At 42.0% G+C, this 12,063-nt stretch overlaps 1 protein-coding gene across 4 annotated transcripts in view; it reads right to left on the bottom strand.

Annotated features, from left to right (window-relative positions):
• Positions 1-58: 58 nt before the first annotated feature.
• The window catches only part of SEC24D (SEC24 homolog D, COPII coat complex component), a 112,217-nt gene continuing 100,212 nt past the window's right edge, over positions 59-12,063 (bottom strand). For all 4 annotated transcript variants that reach the window (XM_043871421.1, XM_043871424.1, XM_043871422.1 and 1 more), the window contains exons 20-23: positions 9,002-9,181; positions 6,965-7,156; positions 4,622-4,711; positions 59-889 (exon numbers count right to left, since the gene is read on the bottom strand). In XM_043871421.1, coding sequence (XP_043727356.1) covers positions 749-889; positions 4,622-4,711; positions 6,965-7,156; positions 9,002-9,181 — 603 coding nt within the window. In that variant the 3' untranslated portion in view covers positions 59-748. The remainder of the gene's footprint in view (positions 890-4,621; positions 4,712-6,964; positions 7,157-9,001; positions 9,182-12,063) is intronic.

The following is a 12,063-nucleotide window of genomic DNA, read 5'->3' as shown; positions in this document are numbered from 1 at the left end:
CCACTCTCATTTCTTTTAAAACCTCAAAATACCTAAATAATGAATTCTACCTGGTAGGTAAGAGCATATGAAGTAATTTATTGATACTGGTTAAGATCCATTATATACAGGTAGAAACCATCAAAATTGTACAGGGAACCATGAAGAATATTGATAAAGACAGTTTTACAGACAAAACAACTGGAAAATAGTCTTAACATACACAACATGTAATTATGAAAAAAACGTAGAACACAAATTGTTCCACAAAATAGATTCCAAGGTTATTTAAAAGTCTGCTATGCAAACCTTAAGTTGAAAAATGTTCAATGGGGTTATACTGTTTTTAAAAAATTAAGAATAATGTAAAAATTAAGTTTTTTTTTATCCCTTACTGTAAATGGGAGAGGAACTGAGACAACTTTTTACCCCAAATCTATACATTTTGAAAAATAATTTATATGTCCAGCACAAAGAAAGAAAATTGAGAATGTTTACAGTTTTGTAAACTATGCCTTTCATGAAATGCAAACTGCATAATTTTTTTAAAATTGTGCAATCAGAAATAGACTGTTCCCTTTAAGGTACAATTGTACCTCAGTTGGCTTTATACCTGAGCACCAAAGCTGAAGTTCTAAAATGCCGTCTTGGAAAGCTATTCTGAAAATGAGCAAGAAATCAAAACTAGACTGTTACTATCCGGAGAATTAGGCACCAAGAAGGAGAGTGTCTCCTTAGAAATGCAGTATTAACAATAGAGCAGTTTCCGTTAATTAAGCAGCTGACAGATCTCTTTGTGAACACAACAAAGGAAATCCACGTAGGATGATCCTCCATAAAGTCCTTTGTCTTCTACCAGGAACTGTCGGAAAACCATTTCTGGCTGTTCTCGCTGCTTTACTATCGTCAGCTAAAGAAGAAAACAACAAGGCAGCCGGTTATAAACATTTTCCAAATGTGGCTCAATTTTGTATGCTTTGGTTCCACCAGAATTACATGTCTGTCTATGAGGCCTTGGAGGAGGATAGGAAAGTGCCTGTTACCCAGAGTGGAGAGAGGCGTTGAGCACAAAGCCACAAAAATCAAGACATGTGAGTGGCAACAATGAAACACAAGCAGAATGCCATGGAAATGGCTTCACAATGGCAGTGACTCGCTGAACTTTAGAGGACAGGGTAGGATTTCCTTAAGGATGTGGGAGTATGGTGTTAGGGAGCAATCTACTGGGGTACCGCGTGCCAAATACACAGTCCTGGATGGCAGGTAAATTAGCACACACTTCTAGAAGTCAGTGGGAGGTAACGAGTTTGGGTTTTTGTAGGAAATGTGATTCAGTGAAGGTGATGAAGGTGCATAGTGTTCATTAAGGGGATGAGGGAAACGAGACAGGAAGCAGCTAGAAGCATCTAATGTGGGAGACAGTCAAGACCTGAATAAGGCAGTGTAGCTGCAAAGGAGACAGATGAAAAAGATAATGTTCTTAAACTGAAATTAATCTTAAAATATTCAAAATAATTTTACACCGATTACATGTGGAAATGGTAATATTTTGGATAAGTTAATAAAACCTTATCAAAATTGTCATTTATCATTTTAATTGTGGCTGCTACAAAGCATAGGATTAATGTGCAGCTTGCATTATCGGACAGTGCTGCTCTAGAGGGAGAGACCTGTGGGGAGGAAGCCCAGAAAAAGGTAGTTTGTCATGAATACTCTCAGCTCTTCTGTTGACCCACTTACTCACTTCTACTTCAAGAAGTTAAAGCAGACAATCAGAATGGTCAGAATTTGATATCTATTGAGCTGTGTGTGTGGTTAATGGAGACAGATGTGCAAAACATTGTCTCCATCTACCACCTGTATAATTAAGAAGAACCAGGGCATCTTCTCTCACTTCCTTCTGCCTGGTGAAACCACCCAAAGTGCCTGCTGCTACCAGCTTCACACCAGCGAGGAAGGCACGTTCCATATCGTCTGGGTGCAGCTACCGTTTTGAGCCGGCTAGTCCCATGTGGATACGGACACACGTGACGTCTTGGCTGGTCCGTGCCAGGCCCTGGGAGCTGACACTGGAACAGCGGTGTGCAGTCATATCCCATCTGACGGGGGGAAAGAAACTAGCCCCTCTCGTGGGAACATGGCCATGGAGTTTAAAGCGTGCATCCTGGTGAGTCTGAAACCAAAGTAGTTTTCTCGAAAAGAGAAATTTACACAAGTAAATTGTCTTCTCCACCTTTTCCCAGGTGCCGCTAAGACTCTACCATTGTCTGTTATGGGAACACCAATGTGGGTTTGGCCTCAGACAGCTCAGGCTGAGACTGGGCAGAATAAAAACACCATGGAGGGAAGGATTTGAGGCCCTAATTTCCTTAGAATTTAATTGTTCTATGGAAATTAATGGAAGTTCATATTGCTCATCTGGGGGGTACTGCCATTCATGTATTTATTTTTTGGTTTAAATGTAGTGGTCACTGTAAAACCTCCTCTGATGTGTGCATCTGGCCATAATCTGAAGTAGGAAATAGAAGAGGGAATGAATTTCAACCTTGGAAGGAACTCATCTTTAAGGTAAAGGAATTAATATCCTGCTCTTGCATTTGAGTCTCTACAAAGCTAGATCATCCAGGACGTGGTGGAAAGTCTCTGCATTTAGAGAAGTGGTGGATGTGGCGTCTTGATGCACTGGTAGTCTCATGGGTACACCATACACGTCAGAGGAGAAAGTATATTGGGAGGGACTGGGAATCTGTGTGTTATTCCCTCCGATTCCATAGGGAGGGACGCAGCTCTGGGGTGCAGGGGTGGGGAGGGGAGAGGACTGTAAACCGGTCACTGCTGGTCTGCACCCCAGGTTCCTGTGTGCCCTCTCTGTGGAAGGACTGGTCAACCCAACTGGTCTACATGGGATATTCTCTGGGCCATGTTACCGGTGCTTACAGAACTATTGTACTTCAAAATGCATTTTCATCTCTCACATTGCCTGTTTCACAGGGCACAGATAAATGACGGCAGTGATCAGCAGTATGCTGAAGGACGGGAGAGCGCCGGGGGTATAACTCAGGAGAACGCAGCTCGTCCTAAGGGGCAGATGAATGAAGAGAAGCCAAATGAAAAAGGTCAGTGAGAAAGAATCAGGAGAGTATGATGTCTTGAAAGCGGACAGAAGAGAAAAACTGAGGAAAGCAGTAGTACTCGGTCCTGCAAAGGGGTGGAGAATAAAATGTCTTTAGCAGTTTGGCAGTTCAGAGAACACTGGAGATGGGAAGAAGGAAATTACAAGCAGTTACTAACATTTCAGGAGGCATGGTGGTGTAATGCCTGCTATGCTTCTAGTGTTCAGTACAAACTTGGGGGATAAAAAGGGAAAGCAAGCAGCGTCTTGGAGAAGCAGCAGCTTCAAAGAAGGAAGATGTGAAAACAGCTTGTAAACTGGAAAGGAGCCAGTGGGGAGGGAGGATTCTAGGAAACACAAGAGGAAGAAGAGATACTTTGGAGCTTGGAGAACCATGAGCAGGGCAGGACTAGAATTTCAGTAAAGCATTTGGTTTAGGTAATCTGGGAATACACTGATAGAAATCTTTTTTTTTTTGTTCTCCCACAAATGTCAGACTGCCAACAGTGAGGTCTAAGAGGGCTGATTCTCTGAAAAACTAACTAGCATAATCGAGAAGGTAGCAATGCCTTCTGGTTTGATTTTGCTATCCTTGTCCCTTTTCTCCTCCTAGTCAGTCTGGACTCTTTCAAAGATACAAAGACTCTTTAAATGCGTTTTCATTTCCTTTGTGTGATCCATTTTCAAAGGCTGGAGAAAAAGATGTAAAACCAAGTGCACTGGACTGAACAGCCAGGACAGGCCTGTGTCTGTCGTGACCTAGCTGTGCGCCCTGACCTAGAGTGCACTCCTCCTCACGTCTGCTAAGCAGCAGGGGCAGCTGAGAGGCTGTGGGGGACCAGGCATCTCCTGGTTAGGCATTTCCTAACTTCTACTAAAGTTGACGTTTGCATGCATGCCTATCATGGTAAAGAACGTTGATATAAACTGACATAATATTTATGTTTCGGGGGAACAAGAGCCCCACAGTACCCTGGTTCTTGTAGAGGCCTGCCTGTAGCTGAGAGTTCTGCACCTCTGCAGGAAGTAGTATAGTAATAGACCACCGTCATCTGTACATTCCAGGCAACACTACTGTTGAGCTTGAAAAGGAAGACAGGGGTGAGTACTTGGCACTTAGCAACAAGGCATAATTTTCCTGACTTAACAGACATTTTAAATTCTTTTACTCACACTCAAAAAAAGCTTGGAAAGACTAAGATAACATGATTTTTCAGAGATAATAAATCAAAAGCTATAAAAGTCAAATGTAACAAATTATTTTATACTTCTATAATTTTAAGCATTGAAGGAAAAGTCATTTCAAAGACTTAATAATATCAATTGTTTCTAAGTTAATACTTAGTAAGATAACCCTTAGTTAATGCATGGTGATAGTTATTTTTGTATGTGTGTGGTTGACAGGTAGGTAGGTATACTCAGAGATTGTGAGTTTTCTTCAGAAGTCATGTTATAAAAATATAGGCCACGCGTTTTAAAGTCTGTAAGGAAATCAGAACACTTGAAGAAAGAAGAAAATCTCATTCTTACCTTCATTGAATATGGCCGCTTTTGTTGGATAATACCCATTATCATTCTGAGTGTTTGTGAGTATGGATTTCCCACCTCAGGCAATAATGTCTAAATTTAAGGAAAATAAAATTTAAGTTTCAGTACAACATTTAGCTAGAAGCAGAATGAGATTATTAGAATGTTAAAGTTAAAAAACATCCTTCCAAGCTGTTGGCTTAGTTCATTTACCTAAAAACAAAACATGTGAAATAAAAATGCGTTAAAAATGATTCAGCATAATTTGACACAAACAGTATATGATTTTTGCAAAGAATGTCAACTCACCATGGTTTTAATTCCTTTGCAAGATAGATATTTCAAGGCTGTGTTATGAGAGAAGGATGTAGTTCACTCCTTTAGTGGGTCAGCGGCAGGACCCTGAGGCATTACCCCACGTGGAAAATGCCATCCAAATACCACTGTGCCAACATTCAAACAAACCACCAAATGCTAACTTCTCAGAGGGAATGTAGCCTTTTAGATTTCCCTGAAATCAGGGTGATGGTATATAAGAGAGAGTACCCATTGCATGTGGCCCCTGGGGGCCATGAGAGGTCTGGACTTAGATTTCTCTCATTAAGACAGTAAATGTTAATGCGTACTTCTAAGCAAGGAGATACCAAGAGCTAAGACAACATCTGTGAGTTAGCCACTGGAAAAGTGAACTGGAACATTTTACCAAAAAGTCACACATCTCAGGAAAAGATCATAGCCAGTATTTTTCACAGGAGTTGTTAAAAAAAAATGGCAAGAAATTCATTATTTATATTCACATTCCACACCCTCTATGTATTCTCTTGACATTTAAGACTATTTTTTTTTTATTTTCATTAAAAAAAAACCATAAAGTAAGTATACTTTATGTATATGTCTCAAAGCGCCAACTGCCTCTAAAAAGAAAGCAATATTTGTTTTTTTGTCTTACTTTTTGAAGAAGGTTGAGAAGAAATATGATGACATAAGCACAAAACTAGCAATCTGTTGCTTTGTGGTGGACAGACTTTGGCTACTTCATACGTATGTTCAACAAACATGCATTAACAGTTATTTTATATGTGAAATTTAAATTTAATATGTGAAACTTATATTTCATATATGAAATAAGAAGAGGCTTCCTTAAATTTTATATAAACGTTCGTCACACTCATAGTTCTTTGACCGTTGAATTTTAATTTTTAAGAAATTGCCTTTCTAATCATTCTTAATTTCAACCACATGCAAACATATTACTATTTCTAAATCTTCATCTTAAAACTAACCTCTTAATGGATACCTTTAACTTCTTTAAAAATATATTTTATTTTTTTTTTAATATATTTTTACATTCATAATAGATATGCAGCTCTCTAAACTGATCACATATCTATTTAACCTGAAATTTTAATCTAAACTCCTCCTCCAGATGCTACGTGTCTTCCTTCATACCAGAAACTAAAGCCTTAAGCCATCTGCCAAAACGTGAGTGAGGACTCAGGGAACAAATTCTCTGCTGCATTCTGCATCTGAATTCATAAGGAATCCAGTCGAGCAGAAGAAGACAACCATCACAGCAATGGCGCTCACACGATGGTCTGCAAATGAGGTATGCAGTCAGTGTGATTCCCAAAGTATACTAGGAAAAGCAGCAATTATAGTTTAAGAGCATCATTTGTGTTCATTCCATATCAAATCTAAAATCTCTCCTGAAATAAATGAAACAGAAGGGCGCATAATTCGTTTTTGTGGGGTGGTCATATCTGTAGCTGAACGTGTATGACAGATTCTGCATCCTTGTGAATATGCAGTTCAGCACCAGGGATGAGCCCAGAGCCTGAGACCAAACTCACTTCCCACCTCTGCCACTTACTACTGAGAGAACCTGTCTCTACGCCTCACTGGAGCTGTCTAGAAAATGGAAATGGCAACCCACTCCAGTGTTCTTGCCTGGAGAATCCCAGGGACAGGTGAGCCTGGTGGGCTGCCATCTCTGGGGTCGCACAGAGTCGGACAGGACTGAAGCGACTTAGCAGCAGCAGTATCTGTCTCACCGATTTGTTACAAGAATTAAATGAAACAGTGTATTTAAAGTATTTGGAGCACAGTGATTAACAAATAGGAAATGGTCTGGTAGTGTTGGCAGTCTCTATTAAAATCATATAATTTGGCTGTTGGATAATACTTTATACAAACAACTTTATGCTAGCTAATTGTTATTCATTAAAACATGAAATTCTCTTATATATAACTACAGACCTTATTGTTTTCTCTGTAATACATGGTTGCACATGAACAAAAAGCATTTAAGAATTTATTACTGCAAAACAAAGAAAAAAATATACCTACCATATCTGTGTTGACATGTGCAAGAGATGGCACGTTAAAGATCCCTTGAATCAGTTCTGGTGGGCTACTTACTCCCAACCATAAGAACATGTTTAGACCGTTCGCCAAGAGGAATATCCCTTCTTCTGAAAGACGGGTCTCAGAGCAGCGAATAGCAGCAGGTAATGTTGTGCTCTTGACATCCAGGGTGTGCTGCGAGGCAGAGGCCAGAGTCAGAGGCCCTCCTGCTCCCCCTCCTCTCACCCCCTCCCCCTCCTCCCTCGCAGTTCACATTCAACGCGTCCTTGCCCTGCGCCAGGCATCCTAGTCATCAGACAGCTATCCCCGCCTTGTATAGCTATACAGCCATTTTTTGGAAGAAAGAAAACACAGCAGGTAAATCTAAGTGTCTAGAAACTTAGACGGTGCTAAGTGCTGTGAAGCAGGGCAGCGGGATAGAGCCCTCTGGTGGTACAGTTTTACACAGGGGAGGCCAGGAGGTTTGCTAAGAAGGTAACGTCTGAGCCGGGCCGTGCGCACTCCGGATGGGGGCCTCGGGGGCAGAGGGCCTGAGGCGCAGGGCTTTCTCGGCCGTTCAGGGCTCCGCGAGGAGCCCGGTGTGGCTGTAGCAGAGAGAGAGAGAGAAATAAGCTGAGTCAGCCAGAAAGCAGGGGGGCTTCTCCGGAAAGGGGAAATCCTCAAGTGTTCTGAGGGGCGGAGGGCCATGAACCGACAGTGACTTGAGCAGCGTTAATCTAACTTCCGTGCCAAAAAGGGACTGCAGGGCCACAGGAGCCAGCGAGCAGGCTCGTCAGCAGAGGCGGCTCTGCTGGAGGCGGGGTGGTGGCAGTGGGCGTGGAAGTCTGCGTGTTCTCGGAAAGAAGAGCTGGCACGTGCTGACGGCTGCGATGTGGTGGGTGAGGACGGAGACAGCCAAAGGGTGAGCGTGGGCCTTGGGTCCTGAGGACCCGGAAGGAGAGAGGAAGACTGCCGGAGAGGAGGCCCAGCGCGCTCGGGGCGGTGCCTGGCACAGCCCACGGGGACGGGCTCCAGGCGCGCCAGCGCCGCGGAGCTCAGGGCGGTGCCGGCTGCAGACGGGAACTCGAGCGTCGGCGCAGACGGTGGCTGCCGGCCTGACTTAGGTCAGACCCCCGCAGGGCTGTGTACACAGACAGAAGCGTCCTGGGGCCTGAGACCCGGGGCCCGCACGGGAAAACGGTAAACCAGCAAAGGCGGCAGCAGGAGAGGCCGGGGAAGCAGAGAAACCGGGGAAAGAGGGCGCTCTAGAGGGAGAAGCTGTCAGATGCCGTGCTCACAGCAGAGGACTGCGAGCAGCCCACTGGGTTTATTAACATGTTGACCACCGGGACCTCGGCAAGGCGATCTTAGTAAGACCGTCATGTCCGTGTCCCCGAGGGTCCTAGCTTCTCTGGCAGAGTCCAGTTTTATCTGAACATCAACTATTTGAACGTACGTTAACTCTTCCTAACTGCACTACCAGTGAGAGCCTGGGCGTGAGCTTTGATCCAGGAGTCAGAAACCAGCCCTCGGCTGTCCCCTCTCTGATCCCGCAGTTATAACCTGCTTGCTAGGTCTCGGGGGGAAGGAGCCGAGGCAGAGAGCACGTCAGGGCTGTCTTCAGTAAAGAAGCAGAATGCATCACCAGGTAAACTCTGAGGGCATCTGCACAAGGCTCATCAGAGCCATTCCGATTCAATGTGGTGACTATCAGGTAATTAATACACTGTCTAAAAACAAACACATGTGTGTTTATAAAAGTCCATACAGATACAGCAGTTGCCTTTCATGCCATAAAGTAGATTTCCTCAACTGAGGCTGGACTTCCTGACCATTCAGTGCCTAATCCGTCAAAGAATCCTAACCCGTCTGGGAATGAGGGCAGAGACACGGTCACCCAGCTGGAGCTGGAGCGCCCCGCCCCGAGGCCGTCTCAGGCCTGCGCGGCACGTGACACCAAAGTTTCTGGTTAAGAACAAACTAGGACTCTCTCCCAGACGTCTCTAGGAAACGCGCCACCATAACGCGCTTCCTACTTACTATGGGCAGAAGCTGCGGGTAAAAGAAGAGCTGCGAGTCAGCCACGCCCATGGTCATGACCAGCTGCCTCTGGTAGGCCCGCTCGTCCGTGGAGATCTCGGGTCTGCCGAGCAGCACGCAGTTCTTCAACAGGCTGTTCATGTACACCGGCAGGACTTTCATGGAATCCGGTAAGATCAGCTGGAAGAGAGAGACACCAGGTTCAGATGCTTGCTCTTTACTGAGAATCAAGACCCACTGCACTTTACCTGTAAAAGAGAAACATCTGCTTTCTGAGGTTGCAGAGAGGACGAAATGGCAACCCACATACATCCCCTAGAGCAGGGAAAGCAGCGCAGCTCACCGCGGGGCATGTGGTTCGGGCTATGCGTCTTACCAGCAGTACGCCTCGCGAAAATTCCGTACCCTCTCTGTTCCTCCATTTTCTCTTCTAAAATAATAGCACCTCTACTTCATGATCCTGGGGTGGTTAGGATTAAATTATTTCTAATTTGTGGAGCACTTATAGTAAGGCCCATCACACAGTGTCATATACACGTTTATTAAATGAAATGTATAAATTATTTCCTAATCTGTATTACCAGCTTCTTTCTAGCTCTTGATTTCAAGAACAGCATTTCCAGCTGCCCCTGAGATCGCTCTTCCTCTGTGCTCTTCCTGCAGCTTACAGTCACAGACTCAGACACCGGAGGAGGGCTGTGTCACAGGTTCTACCCAAGCATCAAGGCCTCTGCAGAGGAATGAGCATAGTCCACGTGCAAGATGTCTAATGTGCACTGGGGATGATATGCATATAGACAGATAAACCATAATAAGGAAAATTCAAATTATAATACTGTTCAATATATATAGCAATTAAAACAGGAAATGTATTGTGACTTTATTAGGTATGTCACTAAATGATAATAGGAAAAAATCAAACTCCTACAATTCCACAAACATGTTTTTCCTCTTATGTTTCCTGTTTTAGATACTAGAGCTACTAGATGAACCCTAATTTCATTTTTTCTTTACCTTCAATTAGAACACAAATTCTCTCCATTCCTTTATAATCCACCTTTATAACCTTTAAAATCCACCTGTACCTGCTTCCTCTCCATCCTCTCTTTGGCTCATGTGACCCTCTGACTTCATTCTAACTGCCTCCAAGTACATACCATAATATGATGCTCCAAATAGTAACACAATGAAGCAATTCTAGAAACATGAGTAAAAAAATTACAAATAATTTGCCTTTTTGTTTAACCTTACCAACACAGTTTTACAAATATGGCTAAGAATCAGGAGAGATTGAGTGTCAGTTCTTTCATTTAACAGTAGGTCAATGAACAACAAAACATCCAAAAGAAAAGCATATACAGGAGATAGGTAACCTGCAAATATAAATATCTGGTCTATAAATTCATGATTTCTTTTTAGCTTTCTATTTTAATGAAGAAAAAAAAATATACACTTAACAGAACACATGCTGAAAAGAAAATTTCCCTTACGGCTCTGTTATTAATAGGATTTATTCCTCAAATCTCTTTATTATTGCTTCCCATGATCTTCTAAGTAAGAAATATGTAAGACAGAACTTTCTGAGTAAGGAAAATATATTTTAGAACAATTCTACTTTGCAGTTTGTTTTTCCTCTCAACTTTTATCTCCTTTCAAAAAAACCAAAGACAGTTAGATAAATGCATGTTTCCTCATGTGAGGAAACGCTCTTAGAATTTCTTCTCTAGCATAAGCTTTTTTTTTTAATTGAGAAATAATGTTTAACATTATATTAGTTTCAGGTATATAATATAATAATTGATACTTGTATATATTGTGAAATGAAAACAATTCTAGTTAACATCATCACCATAAAAGTTACAGAATTTTCCTGTGATGAGAACTTTTTAATATTTACTCTTGGCAACTTTCACACATGCAATACAGTATCATTAACTAGAGCAGCTATGCTGTGCATCATATCTCCGTTACTTGCTTATTTTATAACTGGAAGTTTGTACCTTTTGAGCCCCTTCACCCATTTTGCCCACCCTCCACACCTTCCTGCAGCCACCAATCTCTTTTCAGTATTTGAACTTGGTTTTTGTCTTTTAGATTCCCCATATAAGTGAGACCATATGGTATTTATCTTTCTATGACTTATTTCACTTATTTAGCAAAAAGTATTTTTATTTGACAGCATTTGGTACTGGAATATGTTTTAAGCCAAGGAAAATTAGGATTAAAAAAAAAAAAATTACGATCTAAGGACACAAACCATGGTCATTGGAGCCAAGTGGCTCCAGGGCTATTTCTGGGCTAATTACCACCAGTTAGGCATCTTACCTGTTATGGATTAAAAATGTTCTTAGATCCCCATAGAGAAGCATGTATGTACAGTTTTTAAATATTATCTTGCAATTCACTGGCTGTTTCTTATTAATAAGGTCATATTAAGACAGTTTAGAAATTTGTTGCCCTAAATACCACAAAGAGCTGGGCCTGGCCCGTGATGACACTTTCAGGACTAAAAAGTCTGATTAGAGGAGACTATGGAGGGCAGAAGGAATAGAACAGAGAATGAAAGTAAGAAGGAAATTTTGTGATGAAGAAAAATGAGTTAAAGTGAAAGAAAACAGATAGTCAATGTTTTTGAGGTAGGGAAGAAAATGTGGTAACAGAGCAGTACTTAAAACCTTTCCTTGCCTCCCTGATCCTCTCCATAAATAGTGAAATTACTCCTGGGAAGAAAAGGTGTGAGTGAGGAGGGAGTGCAAATTCACATGAGTCCAGTTTGTCTGAATTTGGAGAACTCTGTGCTTTGGGTTTTGAAGTAACTGGTGTGGTAATGGAAAAAAAAAAACACTGTTACTTTCCAGTTAAGGTGATGCGACTCACCTCCTGCAGTCAGTGTACTCCCATATGATGTCATGTATTTAAGTTTGGGACAGTGCGTTGTTATATTTAATGAAAAAGGGAGCTACATTGCTTATGTAAGCTTAAAAAATTGTTTTAATGTTGTTTTAAATTATATGTCTTAACTCAGCATCTATCCTATGACCTGCAGAATGGGTGCCTCCTTA

This window comes from Cervus elaphus, chromosome 17 (genome assembly GCF_910594005.1).
Source record: "Cervus elaphus chromosome 17, mCerEla1.1, whole genome shotgun sequence".
Lineage (NCBI taxonomy): Eukaryota > Metazoa > Chordata > Mammalia > Artiodactyla > Cervidae > Cervus > Cervus elaphus.
Note: the sequence above shows the minus strand (reverse complement) of the source record. Positions and strands in the feature narration are given on the sequence as shown.